Source organism: Narcine bancroftii, chromosome 4 (genome assembly GCF_036971445.1).
Source record: "Narcine bancroftii isolate sNarBan1 chromosome 4, sNarBan1.hap1, whole genome shotgun sequence".
NCBI lineage: Eukaryota > Metazoa > Chordata > Chondrichthyes > Torpediniformes > Narcinidae > Narcine > Narcine bancroftii.
Window position 1 is genome coordinate 279,190,967 of NC_091472.1, and position 22,890 is coordinate 279,213,856.

The 22,890-nt window shown below is 41.8% G+C and overlaps 1 protein-coding gene across 4 annotated transcripts in view; it reads right to left on the reverse strand.

Annotated features, from left to right (window-relative positions):
* Positions 1 to 22,890, reverse strand: part of thsd7ba (thrombospondin, type I, domain containing 7Ba) — a 1,034,072-nt gene that overhangs the window by 523,130 nt on the left and 488,052 nt on the right. For all 4 annotated transcript variants that reach the window (XM_069935130.1, XM_069935128.1, XM_069935129.1 and 1 more), the window contains one exon: positions 7,222 to 7,391. In XM_069935130.1, coding sequence (XP_069791231.1) covers positions 7,222 to 7,391 — 170 coding nt within the window. The remainder of the gene's footprint in view (positions 1 to 7,221; positions 7,392 to 22,890) is intronic.

Genomic DNA, 22,890 nt, shown 5'->3' on the forward strand with positions numbered 1-22,890 from the left:
GAAAAACATAAAAATATTTATAAATATTTATGTTACATGAGGTGAAATTAAAACAAGAGTTTTATTTAAATGTGCTGTGTCCCCCCAAGGCCTTCAATGAGAATGGTTGGGTTGGGGTCAACATAATGGGCCCCTTCTGAATTGTATGGAAATTAAATATGCAAGCAAAATATATTTGTCCAACCTTGACGTTAGCTAAGGATGACTGCAAGACAGGTCTGCTAGCTTCTATCAGGACCTGAGAAAATACAATAAGTTATGAATTTTCAGAATTGTTATTACAAAGCTAATCCAAACTATGATAATTATCCAAAATAAATGGGGGCTTCAATGTTCCCAATCTGTGAAAATTCAGTAATTTTGTTAATTTTTAGTTATCACAAATCATTACAAAATCTGTCAGATTACTACTTGAATTTATTGGTTCAAAAAATAATCTTCCGTACTGGAAGTTTGTCATCTTTTCTTGGTCTGCGAATGAACCCATTTCAGATCAACTATATCAATGAGCCTGAATGAATGTCTCTTTAATCTGACACAGGTGCTTGAATACAACAAAATATTTGATAAATTCCACTCCTGTTCCAGTGATAGCTAAATGCAGTAACTCCATATGATCTTGGAAGCTTTGGTGAGATGTTTCATAGTTTGTTGCATGAATATATACACTGGTCAACTCCAACCTCATATGAGGCATGAAAGCCCAGGGCAGTGTATTACTAATAAGCTAATACAGTGACCTTTTCTTTATATACTTTTTGCCAGATGCATGAGTTTAAAGTAAAATGTTAATACAATCTTGCTCTTGGCAGGATACACACCCATAATTTGGTAGTAATGGATCATATCACTTTGGAAGGCATAAAGGTCTCTGTGGGTGATAAATGTATATTTCAAATTTTGTCATAGGATTTGTTCTTCTGAACATAAATTTAAGGCACATTGTTGAAGGTTAATAGAGGGCTCATAATCACGTCTACAACAGATTCAGTGTACTAAATGCTGACTGAAAAAATGAAGTGAAAACCATTACTTTAGCATCCTTCATGTTGCTCAAACACACATTGCCCACAATATTTTTAATAAAACATTTTATATGTTCTCAATATAGACAATAATCTTTATACAATAATCTAATGATAGTGTTTTAACCAATATGTCGGGTGGTAAATTGAAGTATTTGGATAATGAAGTAATAGCAAAACATTTTACTAAAAGGAGAGGAATATCCTTTTTCTGAAATCATCTCAGATTGGCCTTCTCAAAAGTGAACAAGTGGGAAGTGACTAGGCTGTTTGGCATCCCTAGCAAGGTCCTGAGAAGCTCTGCAGAGCAGCTGGCGGGTGAATTCACAGACATTTTTGACCCCTGTAGCGTGAATAAAAGCTCTCATGGCTGGAGAGAAAACAAACGCTTTTATTTGCTTATAACTATGGGTAGGGTCTCACAGTAGTCTTCAGAAGGGTTCTGGGTTTAGGCGGGAAACCAGGGTTTTATGTGGGAAGATAAGGGCAGAGTTGGGAGGCGGGGCCAGCCATCAGCATAACACACTACCAGTGAATCCCTGTTCACTGTATTCATCCTTTCCTGCAAAATTTAGAGTCTGTGAATGAAGACAAGAGAACATGGGTTCAGAAAAAAAGTTGAAAAATATAGTTATTTACAAATTTACAGATTTAATCAGTCCAGGGGTCTGGAGATGGAGATGGAGCACCTTAGTAACTGGGAGCCTTGGACTCCTTGCGTCTCCTGGTACCCTTGTGAGGGAGGAGAGACAGGCTGGGTCTCCGGCTCAAAGATGGAGGGGGATGCACTGGATCACCTGAGGCCCTGACTGGGGGTTGGCAAGAATGAGATCCGTCACTTGCAGGGCACTTAAGACCCTGATGGAAATGGTGTCCTCCCTGCCATTCGGGTACTCCATATAGGTGTATGTGGGATTGGCGTCAAGCAGTTTCACCCTCTCCACTAGGGGGTTGGTCTTGCCTCTCCTCACATGTTTCTTGAGAAGGACTGGACCTGAGCCAGGTTGGGAGCATAGTTCCCAATGCAGACTTTTTTTCAAAATTGAATAGGAGCTTGTGAGGAGTAGCGTTGGTCACAGTACATAGTAGCAACCGGATGGAATGGAGTGCCATAGGAAGGATTTCCTGCCATTGTGAATCTGGAAGGCATTTTGACTTAAGGACCAGTTTGACAGTCTTCCAGACCATGGAATTCTCCTTTTCAACCTACCTGTTTCCCCAGGGGTTGGAGCTAGTAGTTCTTCTAGACACGATCCCTTTGCCAGCAGGTACTGACGTAGCTCATCACTCATAAAGGACGAGCCCTGGTACATTCTCGTCCACCGTGCACGTAGCAGGTTTTGCAATATGATTCCGGAGGTAGTTAAAAGCCATCTGGGCTTCAGCCGATAGGGGGAAACATCAGCATATTGAGGGATCCACTGGGCATAATATGAGAAAAACCCCAGGCATCTCCTCAAAGCCTGTGTGGTCCTGGGAATGGGGAGCTTTAACAGGGGGTGCATCCTATTGGGTTCAGGACCAATGATGCCATTCTGCACCACGTAGCCAAGGATAGCCTGACATTTAGTCCTGAACACACACTTGTTAGAGTTATAAGTGAGGTTCAGGGTTTTCGCCGCATGGAGAAAACCGTAAAGGTTGGCGTCATAGTCTTTTGAGGTATGGTCACTGATGATGATGTTATCGAGGTAGGGGAAGGTAGCCTTCAGCCCATTCTCATCCACCATTCTGTCCATTTGCCTCTGGAAGATAGAAACCCCATTAGTGATACCAAAACGGACCCTCTGGAATTGATAGAGACAAACCGTTAGCCTCAAATACCATATATGGATGGTCCTCAGAACGGATTGGCAGCTGGTGATAGGCCACTTTCAGGTCAATGGTTGAATAGACCCGATACTGCCCAATATCATTCACCATGTCCGAAATTTGAAGGAGGGGGTAGGTGTCCAGGAGTGTGAACCGATTAATAGTTTGGCTATAGCCAATTACTAGCCTGGACTTGTTTTCTCCTTTTACCACCACCACTTGCGCTCTCCACGGATGGTTCTAGGTTCAATGATACCTTCATTGAGCAGATGTTGTGTCTCAGACATTATGAAATCTCAGTCTGCTGGGCTGTACCTCCTGCTCTTGGTGGCAATAGATTTGTAGTCTGGGGATAGACTCAGGAAGAGAGAAGAGGGGAGTTGATATTCAGTGTGGAGAAGCTGCATGTGGGTTCTGATTTTGGGGGCCCTCCATTCTGAAGTGTTACGGAGGGGAGGGGACCAGAGTACTACAAGGTCACGCCTTTAAGATGACATAGGAAATCCAGACCCAACAGCATCAGAGCACACAATTCATCGTACATACAGGCGTATCTTACAGATCTCTCCCCCTTCAAACGACAAATGCACTATACAATGTTGTTGAATACGCATAGAATGTGAATGAGATGCAAGAAATTTGCGATAATTGGAAGGATACATCTTTTGATTGTACTCTTGCACAGTCCGTGAGCCTATGAAGCTTTCAGTAGATTTTGTGTTTATTAGGCATTTAGTGGAATGTCTGTTTACCTTCACAGTCACTAAGGAGTTGCTGAACTGGTGAGATCTGTCCTGATCTAGGACCATCGAAGCTAGGACCCCGGGCAAAACAGCCACAGTCCTTTCTCCTCTGACGATGATGGCAGCGAGTTTGAATTTGAGTCGCGGCAAGATGGCTACCAAGTCTTTTTGCGCTGTTTCCTCACTGCCACCCTCTGTCGGTGTGTAGCGCAGCAAGTGGGCTTGGTGAATTCAGGGCAGATGGCTTGGGGCTGGAATCAGATCTGGGAGCGGTAAAGGCTGTGGACTTCCCTGGGCTTCCCCTTGCTCAGCAAACCCTCACCCAATGCCCTTTCTTGCCACATTTGGAACACACTGAATCTTTAGCCAGGCAACCAGATCAGGGATGTTGGCTCTTGCCACAGAAAAAGCACTCTCTAGCACAGGAAGTGGCAGCTGTTAGGACTGGGGTAACAGGAGCAGCCAGTCTTTGGAAAGCGGTCACCTGGGTGAGCCAGCTCGTTGACTTCAAGATCTTTGTTCTCGAGCTTAACCTGCTCCTGTGATTTGGCAAGATTTCAACGTAGCTAGCCAGGTCCTTCTTACCCGACTCAAGTAGTTGCTGTCTCATGTACCTCGAGCGGACGCCTGTGACTAGAGTATCCCAGATCTGTTCTTCCTCACGAACGTGACCCCTAGCCACTTCGTACCTGCACTCCTTGGCAAGCGTCCACAGATCCAGCAACATAGAGCAAATCAGTGCCTCGCTAGGACTTCATTTTGCAACCAGGTACCGAGCTTTAAACACCTCGATGGCAGCATTATATGTAGAGCAGTCCCCGATGACTACATACCCTTTCATTTCTACCCTCGAAATGAGTGCAGACCTCTTGAGTTCATTGGTGTGGAAGACGTCTCTGGTTGCATTCAGGTAGGCCTGGAAGCAGTCTAGCCAGTACGTGAACTCCTCAGCCGCGTCGGGGAACAGAGGGTCTGTCAGCAGCGTACCTGGCTTGCGTTGCGCTTCCGTCGTTTGGGAATAAGTTTAAAAAATTGTAGCGTGAATAAAAACTCTCACGACTGAAGGGAGAACAAACTATTTTATTAGCTTATAACTATGGGTTGGGTCTCACAGTAGTTTTTGGAACGATTCTGGGTTTAGACGGGAAACCAGGGTTATATGTGAGCAGATGGGGCCGAGGCGGAGCCAGTCATCTGCTCAACATACCACCAGTGAATCCCATTCACTGTAACCCCTTCCTTACAGAATCTGAATTCCTATCTGCTTAGAAATTAGTTCTAGCAGCCAACATAGGAAATATTCACATCCCTTCCTGGTCCAACTCTTTTTTCCACCATCAGCCAGATACATTTGATACCATGCCCCTCCAGATTCAAGGGCAGTTTCTTTCTATGGATCATCAGATTCTTGAATAGATCTCCCAGCAATACAAGATGGTGCCTTGCACTGTTAAACTGTACTTTTTAATACTATACCCTGCATTTCTCTTGCATTACCTGCTATACAATGCAGAGGTTGACTTACCTATATTGCACACCAAAACATTTTTCTTTCTGTATATCTTAATACATGATAATAAGCAATTCAATCAATTCAATACTGAAAAAGATAAAAGAGAAAGGAGCAAAATAATTGTCTTAATTTGTTCTTCAGATTTTATTTAGAACTCGAGGCTTACATCTTTTAATTCAAATTCTTTGAATATAGGTGCATGCAAATGATAAAGCATAATTCTAGAATATATTTTACTTAAATCTCCATTGTCTATCTTCTATTAATTTCTTTAATTTCTGCTAATATATTTGTGACATTTATTATAATGTCAACATCACGGTGTAAATGAAATAAATGTCAAGATTGCTACACCCAATCAAGATTGCATTTTTTTTAAAGGACTCAAACTCCAGTTATTCAGGTGGATCCAACACACTGCACTCAAATGCTATAGGATCACATTTCCAAGGCATATTCCCAATTTACGCTGAATTTTAAATGACTATTTCACTGATTAACCACACATCATTAATTTCTAATGTCAAGTGAGCAATAAGTATTAATGTAAAATTCATTAGAATTCCCAAGTATTTCTTGAAACAACAGGAAAAGAATAACTTCTTATTCTAGTTTTAAATAGCTGAATACCATTGCGAGTCATTTTTCAAATCTGAACGACTTTTCAAAAAAATTCCCAGCCAATGGCAAGAGCTTTGGTGGAATGACTTCTCAGTTTCAGCTGGACTTCTTCTGAAGCTTTGCTGTAAGTGTGCCTAGAGCTGCAACTTAAATTTATTGGAATAAAGGTTTATTTTGTTACACATTACTACACCTGATGATTTCTTAAAAATTATCTTATAACTATAATGACACAGAAGGAGACCATTTGACTTATTGTATTCGTTCTGGCTCCCAGGCAATCAAATTCATTAATTCCATTCCACTTTAGTCATTTCCCTGCATCCCTGCAATTTATTCTCTCTCAGCCATGTCCATCAACTCCCTATTGACTTTATTTTGTCATTAACCTACACTTAGGGGTAATTTACAGTAATGAATTTACACAGCTTTTGGATGCGAATGGAAACTGAAGCCTGGAGGAAACCCACACATCATAAAGAGAATGTGCAAGCTCTGCAGAGTTTACAACCAAGATCAGGGTCAAACCTTATCCCTGGGGGTGTAAAGCAGCAGCAGTAACTGCTGTGCTACAGTGTCACTCTCTGTTTGTAAAGAATATATAGTAAAAAAATATGCAATCAAGCAAAGATAAACATTTTGTTGACAGACAAAAGTAGATGAAAAGGAATATGGAGATTAGGGTTGATATTCATTCATTTCTAAATTTGAAAATAAAATTTGTTTCTGATCTTGCAAATATAGTGAATATATTGATTTGGTGGACAAGGGATGAAGGTATAACTTTATATACTGGTGGATGAAGGTATAACTTTATATACTGGTAAGGGCAAATTCAGGAAGACACAGTATAATTCTGTTACTGATCTCTAGGTCTAAATTTAAATTTAAATTTAATTCTACATTCACCTCTACAAGAAATACAATGGCATTAAAGCAATCAAAGAAAATAATTTTTTTAATTCTTCTCGAATTGAAATTATAAAATAAATTAGAATCTTTTCACAAATGAAAAATACTGTAATCTAATTCTGAAACATTGAAATATCTTCCAATAGCCATAATTAAAATTTGTATTGCACACATTTGTAATTTAATATGTATCAATCTGAAAGTGTAAGAATGAGCAAATTTTATTCAACAATATTCCTTTTATAAGACCTTTTAAATCATTTAATTGTACGTAGGATACTTTGATCAGTGAAATATACTCAAAAAAATGAATCAATAATTATGAACTGAAAAACAATTTAATATTTTAGACTGTAAACCATCCTGTAGGTAGAAAATTAACTGGGAACATCATTCCGAGTTGCTTCAACTGATAAGCAGTAAAGATCCAGTTGATCCATATTACGATGGTTGGAAAAATAAGATTTTATTTTTAGCTGCCACCCTCCTCTCCTTCCAAAACCAGAGAGAAGGATCTACATGCAGTTTTGATCAACTTAAGACCTTTATTCTGATAAGATGAGAAACCGTTATTATGTATCATAGATTCAAATACCTTCTTTTAAATCCAGTTTGTTAACATCTCCTGTTGCCTGTGCACAGTAAACTTGTCGTGTCTGTATGCCTCCTCCGCACAAGGTTGATTGATTGCTTTTGCGTCGTTCCTGCTGACTGAGTAAAGGAGTCACCTGGCATTCATTCCAATCTGTGGTTTTCCAAACATACCTGGTGTAAAATGAAAGTGGCAAAGATTTTCCTGTTTCCAAATTGCTGGATGTCTGAAATTAATGAACTGTGAAAATTATACAATTTTTCATGTTAATTGATAGCACATCCCAATACTTTCATATCTTCCATGAAGCATTAACTATGCAGAAATCAATTTTTACTTCAACGCCTACAATAAACACATTTCAGTTGTAATAAATGTTTGTGAAGTAGGTATCATTTTAATATTTTTCTTGGTAATTTCAAGTAAAACTCTGATAATCTATTATCTGAGGAGAGATACAGGAGTATCTCAGCACCACCAGGCTGAGGATCAGCTTCTTTTCACAGGCAGTGAGACTCCTGAAAGACCAAAGGAACTGCTCACACTAACCATCCAAGAATCTCATATTCATGATACAATATTTACTTATTTGTATAGGCAGGGCCAGATTAAGGTAGTGCAGGCCTGTAGCATATATTATAAATGACAGTGCCAAGGATCTACGCCAAGTTGACACACCTCATGCAAGAATTTAAGTGTCTGCACCAATCATATTGTTTTTCTTAATTCAGATCAGATACTATTTATTGTCATTTAATAAAAGAGAAAGTAAAATTACATGAGATTGACTTTAGTCTGCAGACAACAATTCGCCATCAGCATTGACTGGTGCCCCTTACAGACAGAGAAAGAGAATCGTCCGTTCCCCGCCCCCCCCCCCCCCACCCCCCTACTAGTCACTGAGCATCTGTGGATTCACATCCAGTACTTCCGCAGCCTCTGAAGCCACACAAGAACCCAGTTCTGTTCAAACTATTGGCAACCCTAGCCTAATCTAAACCTCCAACAAGATGAGGAAGTCTTCAGTGCCCAAAGCCCTTCAGGAGCCCTCCTTGCCTTCAGCATCCTCTCGAATCCCTGTTCCAATATCTGGTTCTCGTGAGCCCATCTCCAGCAGCCTGTAGCTTGGTGTGTGTCCTTTGACCCCAAGTTGCCAGCAGTCCACAGCCTGTGTGGGTTCCTAGCCCGCAAATCACCAACAGTTCATTGCCTGTATGTCTCCTTCAGCTGCAGAGCTCCTCGCTGGTCCACTAACGTTGTCGCCATCCTTAGGGTCATCTCCTTTGCTTCTCTTTCTCAATGTTACTGGTACCCTGAGCCAGTCCTCTGCTCCTCTGAAATCTGCAACACTTTGAGGTCGTTGCCAAACTTAGGTGCCCAGACCCCATTTTCGCAGGATTTTAAATAAAACATCAGCTCTTTTAATAGGACTGGGCAGTAGGAAACTGTGGGGTAGCTCTATGTTTCTGCTCCCTGCTCTCCCCAGGTCTGCACCAGCAGCACCACCATTGTTTTTTGCTTGCATAGTAATCCCAAGAAATTTCAGAACTGCTGCATACAAGTAATATTTTGCATCATTCCTACACCTGCTGGTGATCACTAACTGATACTGATGTCATTGGGAGCAAGGTCCCATACTATTAGTAATCTAAATTAATTGGGGAATACAATGGAGCAGCCTATGGTCAACATCTTATGAACATGCCTAACAGGATGCTTTGGGCATTGTTCAACTTGCTGAAACCTGTGTAAGAGCATAAAAAGACCAGCCTCTGTCTTGTGCACAACTTTTTATGGAGCATGGAGCTCACCCTCTCTCCTAATGGATATGGTGGTTGTGGATTCTCAGGACCAACCAAGGTGTAATATCTGCTATATGATGTTTCATGTGGCAGAACAGTCAACAGGCAAAGGTTACCCAACATCTGAGAACTGCAGTGAAAATGCAAACATGCAGAATCACCATTCTGTTTTATAACTCAGGCTGCTTCCATTACATCTCTTCCAGAAGATTATTGGCATTACTGATGTCCTGTTCTGGGGGAGTGGGAGCATCTTATTTAGAGATACAGCACAGTAACAGTTTATTTAGGGCTATGATCCCATGCCGACCCAATGCACCGATCAATGTATAAACCCTGTACTTTTATTTTTGGAGGGTGGGAGAAATCGCAAGCTCCTGGAGGAATCCCATGTAGACACGGGGAGGATGTACAAACTCCTTGCACACAGCATCAGATTTAAACCCAAGTTGATGGCACTGTAATCGCGTTACACTAACCGCTACACTAACTGTGCCACACAAAGTGAAACACAAGTCTGCTTCTTCTTTCTTGTATGGAATTATTCAAATTCCCTTCACTACTAAGCCAATTGCTTGTCTGCATCTTAACTCAGACTGTAACTACTCAAATAGTGATAGTAGAGTACAATTGGGCTGCGTTGCTGCTGCTCCGATGACAATACAAACCATGTCCAACCTTCTCCATTTCAAAAGAACAAGCATCTCTTAGCTAGGTTACAGTTACAGCGTAGAAGGAGGGAAGACAAAGGCATGGGGGTGAACAGATACAAAGGGAATAAACATTGTCAAGTGGTGAAAGTTCATGGCGCTGAATGCACGAGTAATTTACATGAGAAAAGTAAGATTCTTCAATGGAATTACACTTGCAAAAGCAAGTAGAGAGCATAATTTTTCATCCTTTAAACTGCTGAAAACTTTCTTACAAACCTCATGTGCCACAGTGAACCATAGTTCTTGTATGAGAAATTGTATGACTACGGCAGTACATGCAATTTTCAATGTGCTCCTAAAATTACCACAATTAAGTGAGCTCCAGCACCTAAAAAATTAGCACTGCACCCCTGAATGGAGCAGGAGATGTGCTCCTCTTGAAAGACCAACTAGATTCATTTTCTTCTGCAAGCAGAGAAAAGGCCACTGAGCTTGAATAATGTACAACACCCACCAGAGAATTTTGCAAAGATAGATGGATTTACCCACAGATCACAACCTATTTAAGAAGGATTTCCAGGTGCCAGAGCACTTCTTTAACTGAGAAACTTTTAAATAATTATTCTGATGAAATTAAACTTGCACCAACATTTTTTAGACAGAAGTCTTCAATCTTTAGAAATACCATCTGCACCTAATTTAACCAAGCTTCACATATTTGTGTTATTCATTGTGAACATAATGCATTTAAAAAGTATGAAATTCTCAGCAATTTAATGATTTCAAAAAGATTTGCAACTACAAGGACAAAATATTAGCATATTTTGTTTGAATAAGATCATTCCTCATTCTTCAGAACTCCAAGAATTCAGACTCAGACTGTTTAGCCTCACTTGATAGGTCAAACTTCTCATCCCAGAATCTCCTATGGAACACCTCCTTTCATGGCTAAGGAGACGAAAGTGTGTATAGTACTCGAAGTGGTAAACAAGAAAGTCTGCAGATGCTGTGATCATTGTTTAATGCACCATTTATGGTAAAGAAACATAACCAACGTTTGGGCCTGATCCCTTTGTCAAGGTTTTGAACCACATTAACAAAGGGATCAGGCCCAGTTGGTCGATGTGGTAATAACGACATGACTCGAGAGGAGAGGTTTTAACAATAACTATTACAACTATCTACAGGTATGTGGGATCTCTGTACATGGTGGCTGTACTGTGCCTGGACTCCACTGAACTCCAGCCCACCAATCTAGATCTTGCACTTGCGCAGACCACTACCATGAGTACAGGGGCTGTAACACAATTGCAATGGGTGCTAAGCGACTGGTCTACATCCCCTTTCTTTAGTAACCCCCAATGTAACACAGTTTACAAGTAAATATTACACAACGAACACAACCAATGTGGATCCATCATTGGGGTTCAGTTTACAGATGCGCCCAGAGCACATCCTGTAATAGCCCTCTGTGGAGATAGGGTCCTGTGGTACCTCAGCCTGAGAAAGTGCACTGTCCATTATCTCAGGTGAAGTTACGGAGGTAGCACCACCATCTTTAGGCTCAAGTCCCGTGTTCTGGCACACATTCTTGTCAGGATTGTGTTGAACTGGGACCACCTCCCTTATAGGAAGATTGCATCATCAGTTTCTTCTGTACACTTTCCCTTCCGATCAGATCAGCTATGACCTTGGATCCTGGCAGCTTTCTTCTATCATGCCAGTCCGTTCGTAGCCCTGCAAAGTTTGCATCCTGACAACATGTCTCTTTTTCAAAGACTTGACCAATTGGCTTGCCTTGTCCTTCTGCGACAGTCTTTTGCCCAACAACTGGGCCTTGATCTCCTGTGGATTTTTCATTTGGGGCTCCAGAAGCTTCCTTGCCACAGATAAGGTCATGCACGTTTGTCTCCACATCTGTCTCTGTGCAGAGACCCAAGTGTGGAGTCACAAGGGATGTTCCTCAGGTAAAGCAGATTGAGGGATACATCCATTTTCTCCCTGTAGGACTTTTCCATGAGCTGTTTCACACATTTTACAGCTCTCTCATCCAACTCATTTGACTGGATATTTTGGGCTGCTGGTTATGTGAATGAAGTCCCACACTGCTGCAAGGTACTTAAATTTTTGGCTCATCCCTTGCCCTCTGTTTTGTCTCTGCACCCAGATGCCCTCTATGCAGGATGTTGACATGTGTCTTCTGAAATGAGTTAGCAATCACAGCTCTCTGGCCTTTCATGATGATCCCTTCCTCGGTGAGCAGCTCATCATGTAATGGGAAGTAAGAGGCGCCCTGCTGGTGGTAGACTATGCTGCTTGTTCAGCCAATCATCCTTGATGAAAGTGCCAATGGCCTTTAAAGTAGCATCCTTGTAATGTGTCTCCTTAGCTCCTCCAGGGGAGGCAAGGATACGTGAGTGACTGTCATTATGTCAAAACTGTCCTCTCCGCAACCTGTTGGACAGTGGAGTCTCTGGGGACTCAATACAGCATGTCAGTAGGTGCCTCTCTTTTCTGCATGCATACCAGGGTGATACTGTATTTCTGAAGTCTGAGCATCATCCTCTGTAACCTTGCTGGTGCTGCGTGTATGGGCTTCTTCAATATTGTGACATGGGGTTGGTGATCGGTCTCTCTGCTCTCTGGCTTACCACAGATGCAGTCGTTAAACTTGGAACAGGCAAAAACCACTGCCAACAATTTTATTTTCGATTTGCACTTATCTAATCTCTGTATCTGTGAGTGACCTTGAAGCATAGGCCACTGGCTTTCCATCTTGCAAGCATGCCACACCGAACCCACACTGCGAGGTGTCATAGGTCAGCATTACTGGCCTTTTGGATGTCATAATACAACAAAACTGTTGGGCATGACGTGCTCCTTTAAAGTGATGAAAGCATTCTGTTGCTGCTTGTGCCAAGTCCACTCCACATCCTTAAGTGTAAGCTGTCTCAATGGAGCCGTGAGTTCACTTGAGTTCTGGAATAACTTGCCCAGGAGAAACCTCTGAGGGTTGCATCATCCTCCAACATCAGCATCTCACTGATTGCCTTTGTTTTCGAGGGGTCCACTTTCAGGCCTTCACTGGTATAAATGTGGCCAACGTAGCTGACATGGTTCAGCCAGATCCTGTACTTGAGTGGATGAACCTCAGGTTAACCTTTTTGGCATGGTTGAGCACTTTCTTTAAATTGACATCGTGTTTCCCTATGTTCTTCCCACCCACATGTATGTCATCGACTATGATAGACGGGACACCCGACAAAAATCTGTTCCATGGATCTCTAGAACACTTAACTGGCCAAATTAATTCTAAATGGCATAAGTGGAAATCCATACTGACCAAAACAAATCCTGAATGTGGTCAGTAATGATTTATAGTCAAGCGTGATCTGCCAATATGAGTTCTTGGCATCTAGGACTGAGGATACGGTTGCGCCAGCCATTTGTGCAGCAACTTCTTCCACGGTGCACATCGGATAGTGTGGTCTCTTCATGAATGTGTTGAGGTCCTGTGGGTTAATGCATATCCGGATATCTTGCCTGTCCTTCCAGCCTCATGGAAGACGTTACTGGCATGCTTGTTTGAGGAGAGATCTCTATATTCCAAGAAAAGTCTCTGCAACAAATCGTCTTCGGACGAGCCTACTTGTTGAATGTCTCTACTGAATGAGATGATTTCTATGTCTATACATGCACTTAAGCCAAGCAGAGGCACAATATCCTTGTGGACAATGAACGTCTGTAAATGTAACCGTCCTTGTGGGTAGCACTGCAGCTTCACCATACCAATGGTTTTGATCTTGCTGCCTCTATATGCCACTAGTCATGTTGACTTGATTCATGCTATTTTCCTCAGTCATTTCATAAATCAGACAGGTAGAGATGGCTTTTATGTCACTATTATGCAGAAGCATCTTCCTCACTCTATGACAGATTATGTTGTGTTTGTATTTAATATAGATATGTTTTGGGGAGATAAATTGGGGCAGGTTTTTTAGTGTAGGTCACACACAAACACTTCAAATCAGATCTCATTTAAAATACTGGAGCGCTGCTCAAGCCAGACAAGGCGGCTCCTGGGAGCCTTGGCAAAAACTGTGGTGAGTGCCCAAGAGACTTCACTAATGGATTGTTGTTTTGAAAAGCAACAGATGAAAGAGATCAGAGGAGTAGTTTGGAGCCATAGGCTGTCTGGGAGTGCAGCTTACTGTTCTAAGAGGGTCATGTGTTTTTGCAAGCAGAAAGAGTAAAACAGGTTTTTTTTTTCTCTGTGAGAGAGAGAGAGAGAGAGAGAGAGCGAGAGAGAGAGAGAGAGATCAGTTCTGCAGAGCTACTGTCAGCAGCTGGGACTAGAAGAGGACAAGCTGGAAAGCTTGTGGAAAAACCCCATTTGGAAGACGGGTTGTGAGTGCTTAGTTCAGCCTGGTCAACGCCCTGTGGTCCATACAAGAGGAGAGGACTGGCCTCCTAATATTTCACTTGAAATAAGAGAAACAGAAAGGACTCCGTGATGACCTGAAAGAAAAAGGTTATCATCTGGAAAACCCTGATGGGGCAAGTTTCTTCATCAAGACACTGATGTGGCTGATTAAAAGGGATCAGTTTATGTCCAGAAACAACAAATCTCTCCCTGGAAACTGACAAGAATCTTCCTGAGTGGTAACCATTTACCTTTCAAGCACCAAAGCCTGGTGAACTTCATAAATGTTAAATTATGTGCACAGTCTAAGAATTGCCTGGAACCAGTGAACTTGGAGGAATGAGAAGTGAGATTGGACTGAGAACTAAAGAACTTTTCTAAACTTACACACACATTATATACACATGCGCTTAGAGTTAGAAGGGGGTTAAGTTAGGTTAGTTAAGTTAATAGTAATAAGTTAGAGTGTGATCCTGCTTTCACGTTTAAAGATAATTAAAAGCAACTTTTGTTTAAATAACCATTTGTCTTGGTGAATATCTATTGCTGCTTGGTTTTTAGGTCCTCTGGGCTTGTAACAATGCTGTCATTATAAATGCCACAGACAATCCTGTCTCTGAATAGTTCCTCGCAGAGCATTCCAAAGTTTCAGGTCTTTGGTTTTATCTTTAAATCAACGACATATAAATTGATCTATTTGCCAGGCTTTTGATTTCTTGAATTAAATTTGTGCCTTTCCATTGTGATATTGATCTGTGGATTGAACATTTCTCTAAATTTCTTTTTCAAGTACTCAGGGTCCTCTCTTGATTCTGCTGAACTGAGAATCAGTTCCCCTTCAGACACTTCACTTGCATAAACAAATGATCTCTCCCTCCATGGCTTCCAGACCCGCCAAATTTAATAAAATGTTCGCTCTGGTGTGGCCAGGCTTGTCACTATGTGCCGCCACTTTAAATTGATCATACTCTTGTTCGAAAATATGCCTGTTCTCGACAACATTACCCTCGAAGATCAGTGAGTCGGATCGCCTGAATCCATCTGCCATGGCGACTGCTGCAATGTGGTGCTGGTTCCTCTTTTGCGTCCACAGGGAAGCCTCAAGCATGGGATGCCCCCCATCCTACTTCAGACACCATGTTTGTCGATATGGTAGTAACAACATGACTCAAGAGGAGAGGTTAGAACAATAACTATTTACTACTATTGAGTTCTGTTCGTGGTGGCCATACCATGCCTAGGCTCCACTGAACTCCAGCCCGTCAATCCGGAGCTCGAACATGGGCAGACCACTACTGCAAGTACAGCAAGTGCCAAGCGACTGGTCTACAGGCCAAAACTTTATTTATGTATCTTCTCAGTAAAGAATACTATGTGACCCGAGATTCTCCAGTACTTTTGGGAATAGTATTCTAGATGTAGTCTCACCAACACCTCATATAATTGCAACAAAACTTCCCTATTTTTAAACTCCAATAAAGGCTAAAATGCTGTTTGCCTTCTTGACTTTTATTGGACTTGCCCACTAATAATGTTTTATGACCACACACTCATGCACATAAGTGTCGACATTCATTGGGAAACATAAAAAATACTTGGCTGTATTCTTATCGATCAATAGGATTAAGCTCTTTAATGATTGAAGTTGCAATAAAATATATTGATCTGTTCCTTTCATGGATTTTAATTGTGCATAAAATAGTGGGCAAAACTGGTAAGTGATTCCACAAAGTAATATATGCGCTTCCAGCAAGTTCATGCTCTGGCCACTTCTTGGTACTAAGTCCTGACAATTTCATAATAAGACATTTGCTCAGCCTGTTGCATTCAACTGGACACAAGATAACACCTGAGACTTCCATTAACTCAGTTATCTTTGAATGTGCATTGACAGTCCTACTGCAAATTTGCATTTAGTTTCCAAACTATATTCTTCCAGCAAAAGTGCTTCACAAAATATGCTTCTGATATTTTGAACATCACAAATAACATTTTATCTATGAGCAACCAGTGTATCAAACAGTTCATTACAATAAAAATGAATTCACAAATCTGCAAATAAATCTCTCCCTCCAAACTCAACATAAATTTGATGTGAAAACCTTTAAAACTGGCATTTTCTTTTACTGAATCTGTAACCAGCTGCAGATTTACAAGTGTTAAATAACACTTCGGAAGGGATCCCAGCCACTTAAACAGAATTCTTTAGGGACAGAATATCATTAATTATATATATTTTTTATCCGATTGTTGGCCAATTCAATCAGTCAAAGAGCTCTTATGCGCATTGCATACATATGGTGCTGAAACATTCTGTTAAGAATGGACCACCTCTGCCTGCCACTGACCGATTTGATAAGCGCCGTTGTCAATTGGCTGTTGAAGAAAGGCCTCATGCTCAGTAATGAGGCCCTGGTGATGAAACACCATAACAAAATGCGAGACAGTTGCAGGAAGTTCAGATCTGAATTAGTCAGCAAAGCTCAACCTGCAAGTTTATGAATTCCCCATTCCAAAATAGAATAATGGATTTGTGGCACTTCAGCTGAGAAATGCTCACATTTCCACATAGAAATACTGCCATTTCCCAGCATGATCTGACTCGTTGAATCTGAAACTGCTTAGCAGGAAAGGATAATGCTGGGAAGCAGTGTACAATCCCTCCTAATAAATGAAGCTTAGGTGGAGTGATTATTGTCAAATTTGAGTCCACGAATGGAATATAAACACTGGCATAAATTCATATCAAACTCCCTAGTTACAGAAATCATTGCAGACGCTCAAGAAAACAAAATGTGATAAGGAACTGCAAGACACATTTTATTTGTTTCCTCTCTTTAGCCAGGAAATATTGCTTTTGTAATTAAGTGAACTGTACCCATGGTCTTCGAAATAAGAACATTTGCGGTAGTTCTCAATGTTATATGGTGGTGTGAAACCTGAGGGAAGAATCAGCCCCTCAACCAATACTGAATTGTTAAAGTGGTAGTGGATCCAATATCTAATTAGCTACATAATTGCAAAAGTGACCCTTGAGATAATTGAAGAGAAAAGCCAGGTCTGTTGATTTCACCAGAAGCACAGCAAATACAAATTCCTGATCACTGGTACCTGATATGGACATTTTCCGGTTGCTTGAGAGTCACTGTTACAATGCCTAACTAATACACCAGCATTAAGAACAAAAGTACACTGTATCATATCTTTTGGTTATGTTCTCTTTCTAATTTTTGGGAAGGGGTATTTTGTACCTTGTCTTTAGTTCTTAATATTAATTTGATTTCAAGTCCTTTTATTGCTTTCTTTGGATTAAATGGGCCATCTGGTTTAATCCTGACTGCTTCACAATCCCAGTGTAGTTTCCCTTGCCTCCCTTATCGCAAGAAGGGCCGTATTAATGGGATGGAAACATGCTGTTTCTCCCACTCATACTCAACGGTTGTCTGATATGATGGCATGTCGAACTTTGGAAAAAATTAGATGTTCCACCACTGGAATGAATCATTTTATTTCTTTATGGGGTTCTTTTCTCAATTATTTTTCAAAATTTGTAATATTAACTATTTTCTGTCTTATGACCTTATTAGTTACCTTAATTTTTTTTAAATTATCATTAGGGGTTAAGCCAATAACCTCTGTAGGGTAGGGTTAGATAAGTAGAAAAGTAGTTTAATGTACTTTTTTCCAGTTCTTTTTAATGTTACATAGGTTACGATATCATTTGTGCTAATCTATAAGATTTGTTAATTATCTATTTTATTCTCATGTATCTATGTAACATTTAAACGATGAAAAGGAAATAAAAAGACAAAAGCAGGGCAAAATGTAAAGTAATTTTTTTTAAATCAGTATTGTAGTCCTTAATTATGCAAAGTTCACTTTCATCAGGTAATTCTCATAACTTACAAAACGTAAATTTAAATTTGAACCCAATGGCTGGTGCTGTAACAGCACGGCGCTAACCGCTACACTAACTGTGCCACCATCATAATCAATCTCCCTTCCCCCAGGTTTACAGATAAAACCTTACTAATATACTTAATAATACACTAATCAAGATAAAGACTTGATTATGCAGGGGTAAGGAGAAACTTTAACAGACTCACCCCAATGGCGAGCAGCACCAACCAGGTCTTCATCCTGGGTGATACCATTTTATTCAAACACAACTTTATTCAAACAGCTGCTTTGAGCAAAGCCTGACCAAGGCTCTCCACTGGCTTTAGGTGTTACATCAGAAAAAAAAATACTTCTACAATTTTAAACTTTAACTTAAATTTTCATTTATTTTCATATTTATTTATGTGCCTCAATTTTTTTTTGTCAGTTGTTTGAGGTTGCCAGTTGTTTGAAACAGAATAACAGGGGTTTTACTGTAATATTTAAAGTATTTTGTCAACATGTAATGCTGACCAACCAGCCAAACAATTACAGATATCTCTTCCTTCCCAGAAAAGTCTGTTCTTTATGGAAGCCTTAATTTATTCCAGAATTTACGAATCAATTAAACAAATGCACTGCCATTAGAACTGAAATGCAAAGAACAGCATTTCAATTGACATCAAGGCCCCATGGTCATGCAGCATCCATTGTGATGCATTTGAGTCCTTCGGCTTTTTGTGTGAATGGGTCTGAGTGTGAATTATTTTATCTATTAGGTTCGAAATTTATCTGGAGTATGCCATAACTGTCTCACGATTGTACAGCTTTATGTCAATGAATGGAACATTCTGAGTTTATTTCTTCAGATCTGGATTTGAATTGGACTCCAATACAAAGTGCAGAATTAAACAAATCATTTGTTGCTTCTGAGAAATTTGCATTTATTTAGCATTTTTCACAGCTTCATGTCTTCCTGAAGAATTCTCTGCCCAATCAAAAGGTATTTTTGAACGCTCTAAAAATATTTCAAACAAGTGAAAATAGCCCTTTTTTTCTTAACAGGATTTCAATTTATGTCAAACCATTCACATGCTCTGGATATCTTAGAATGCTTTATACACAGTATCTTAGAATTAATTATACTCATCTTGATGGAAAATGTAGCTTTATTTTCCAGGACATCTATCAAACAGGTGCTCAAGAAAGGTACCTATTCAATGGCTACTAGCCAGTGGCAACTACACCAACTGCGAAAAAGAGCTTTGAAATGTTGGTTATGGGGCATATAAACTCCTGCCTCTGGAAGGAGCTGAGCCCTCTTCAATTCATGTTCCCATCACAGTAGGTCAACAGCAAATGTCATCTTGCTGGCCCTCCATTCCACACAGATCATCGAAACCACAAGCACATCAGGCTGTAGTTCATTGATGGCAGCTCTGTGTTTAACACCATCATACCAGCAAAGCTAATTATCAAACTCAGGGATCTGGGACTCACAATCATCCATCTGCAACTGAATCCTTGACTTCCTCATTGAAAGATCACCATCAGAGGCAATTGGCAACATCATTTCCACAGGGGCCACCACAAGTCTGCACATTTAGTCAACTGCTATAGGACCATAGAACACTACAGCACAGAAACAAATCCCTCCAGCCCTTTCAGTCTGTGCCCAACTTTTTTATCTTTCCTACAGACCTGCACCCAGTCCATAGCCCGCCATACTTCTCCCATCCATGTACCTGTCCAAATTCTTCTTAAATGTTAAAATTGAGCCCACATTCACTACCTCAGCTGGCAACTCGTTCCACACTCCCACCGCTCGCTGTGTGAAAAAGTTCCCCCCACCCACCCTGTAACGTGAATAAAACCTCTCAGACTGGAGGGAGAACAAACGCTTTTATTAGCTTATAACTAAGGACAGAGTCTCACAGCAGTCTTCAGAGTTTAGGCGGGAAACCAGGGTTATATGGAGCAGATGGGGGCGGAGCCAGCCATCAGCACAACACACTACCAGTGAATTCCAGTTCACTGCATTCACCCCTTCCTGCAGAATTTAGGGTCTGTGAATGAAGACAGCAAACATGGGTTCAGAAAAAAATGGTTGAAAAATATAGTTATTTACAAATTTACAGATTTAAGTGGTCCGGGGGTCTGGAGATTCTGGTGGAGTTCTCTAGCACTAGGAGGCCTTGGACTCCTTGGGGCTCCTGGTCCCCTCATGATAGAGGAGAGGTGGGCTGTGTCTCTGGCTCTACAGTGGAGGGGGATGCAATGCCCCCCCTGAACCGGGCCTGGATGACTTGATCAGGTGCACCTTTACGGTGCAGTAGAATTGCAGCTTGCACTCTGGGCAGACCTAGCAAGACCTAGTCATTTCCCTGACGTCCTCCATGGAGAAGGGCAGTTTGCGCGCGTTGACAAAATGAGCCATGCACATGACCCCTGGATGGCAGAGCTCATTATGCAGAAATCATAGTTGGCCAGTGTGTGCAGAGGCACAGCTTCCTCTGGATAAGGCATCTGGAGGATCATTAAGGGCTTTTGGCCGATAGACAATGTTATACTTGTACGTGGAGAGTTCGATCCTCTACCGAGCAATTTTGTCATTCTTGATTTTGCCCCTCTTGACGTTATTGAACATGAACACGACCAAGCGCTGGTCAATGAGGGGCGTAAATCTTCTACCAGCTAGGTAATGTCTCCAGTGCCTCACAGCTTCTACAATGGCTTGATTTTACTTTTCCACAGATGGGTTCCAGAGCTAGTACCCTTGTAATGTCCAAGAAAAAATGCAATCGGCCTGCTGCCTGGTTGAGGGTAGCGGCCAGGGCTATGTCCAAAGTGTCACTTTCCTCTTGGAAAGGTAAATCCTCGACCACTGAGTGCATGGTGGCTTTCGCAATGTGGTTCTGGAAGTAGTTAAAAGCAGTTTGGGCTTCAGCCGAGAGGTGGAAATTAATGGCTTTTAAGAGAGGGCAAACCTTATCAGTGTATTGAAGGATCCACTGGGCATAATATGAGAAAAAAACCGAGGCATCTTCTTAAAGCCTTTGTGGTCCTGGGAAAGGGGAGCTCTAACAGCGGGCGCATCCTATCGGGATCGGGGCCAATAATGGCATTCTCTACCACGTAGCCAAGGATAGCCAAACGTTTAGTCCTGAACACACACTTGTTAGAGTTATAAGTGAGGTTCAGGGCTTTTGCCATGTAGAGAAAACTCTGGAGATTGGTGCCATGGTCTTTCAAGGTGTGGCCATTATCGAGGTAGGGGAAGGTAGCCTTCAACCCATACTCATCCACTATTCTGTCCATTTGGCTCTGGAAGATAGAAACTCCATAAGTAATACTGAAAGGGGCACTCCAGAATTGATAGACATGACTGTTACCCTCATATGCCATTTATGGACGTTCGTCAGAATGGATTGGCAGCTGGTGATAAGCAGCTTTCAGGTCGATCGTCAAATAGACCCGATACTGTGTGATATCATTCACCATATCCGAAATTTGAGGGAGGGGGGTAGGCATCCCGGAGTGTGCACTGATTAATAGTTTGGCTATAGGCAATTGCTAGCCTGGACTTCTTTTACCACTACCACTTGCGCTCTCCACGGCTGGTTCCAGATTTGATGATACCTTCAGATACCTTCATCGAGCAGATGTTGTGTCTCAGACATTATAAAATCTCGGTCTGCTGTACTGTATCTCCTGCTCTTGGTAGCAATAGGTTTGCAGTCTAGGGATAGACTCAGGAAGAGAGGTGGGGGGGTCAATATTAAGTGTGGAGAGGTTGCACATGGGTTCTAATTTTAGGACCCCTCCATTCCAAACCATTATGGAGGGGAGAGGTCCAGAATACTCCAAGGTCACACAGGAAGTCCAGACCCAACAACACCAGAGAACACAATTCATCAAGTATATGCAAGTGAAATTTATGGAACACCCTCGCCCACTTCAAATGACAGATGCACTATACAATGTTATTGAACACGCGTAGAATGCGAATGAAATGTGAGAAACGTGGTAATTAGAAGGATACATCTTCAGGTTGTATTTTTGCACACTCCGTGAGTCTATGAAGCTTTCAGTAGAGCCTGTGTCAATTAGGCATTTAGTGGAATGTCTATTTACCTTTACAGTCACTATGGAGTTGCTAAGCTAGTGAGTTCTGTCCTGATCTTGGACCATCGAGGCTATGTCCCCAGAGACCCCATGCTCCTCATTCGAGTGGCGCCCACTGTCCTGTATTGCCCTGTGAGCGTAAGATGGCGTCGACCTCGTGGTGTGGCAAGATGACCGCCCTCCTTCCACCTCTGACAATCATGGTGCCGAGTTTGAATTTGGGTCATGGCATGAATACTGCTGAGCCTTTTCATGCCGTTTCCTCACTTCCCTCCATCAGCGTGTAGCGCAACAAGTGGGTTTGGGTGAATTCAGGGCAGGCGGCTTGGGACTGGTATCGGATCCAAGAGCGGTGCAGGCCTTGGACTTCCCCGGGCTTCTCCTCGCACGGCAAACCCTCACCCAATGACCTTTCTTGCTACAGCTGGAACACCCTGAGTCTTTAGCCGTGCAATGAGAGCAGGGATGCTGGCTCTTGCCACAGAAAAAGCACTCCCTAGCACTGGGAGCAGCAGCCGTTAGGGCAGGGTAACGTGAGCAGCTGATCCATGGAAGTGATCACCTGGGTGAGCAAGCTCACTGGCTTCGAGGTTGTCATTCTCAAGCTTGGCCGGTTCCAACAATTTGGCCAGTTCAACATGTGACTAACCAGGTCCTTCTTACCCGATTAGAGTAGTCGCTGCCTCATGTACCTCGTGCTGACCCTTGCGACTAGTGTCCCAGATCTGTTCTTCACGAATCTGACCGTAGCCACTTCGTACCTGCACTTCTTGGCAAGCATCCACAGATC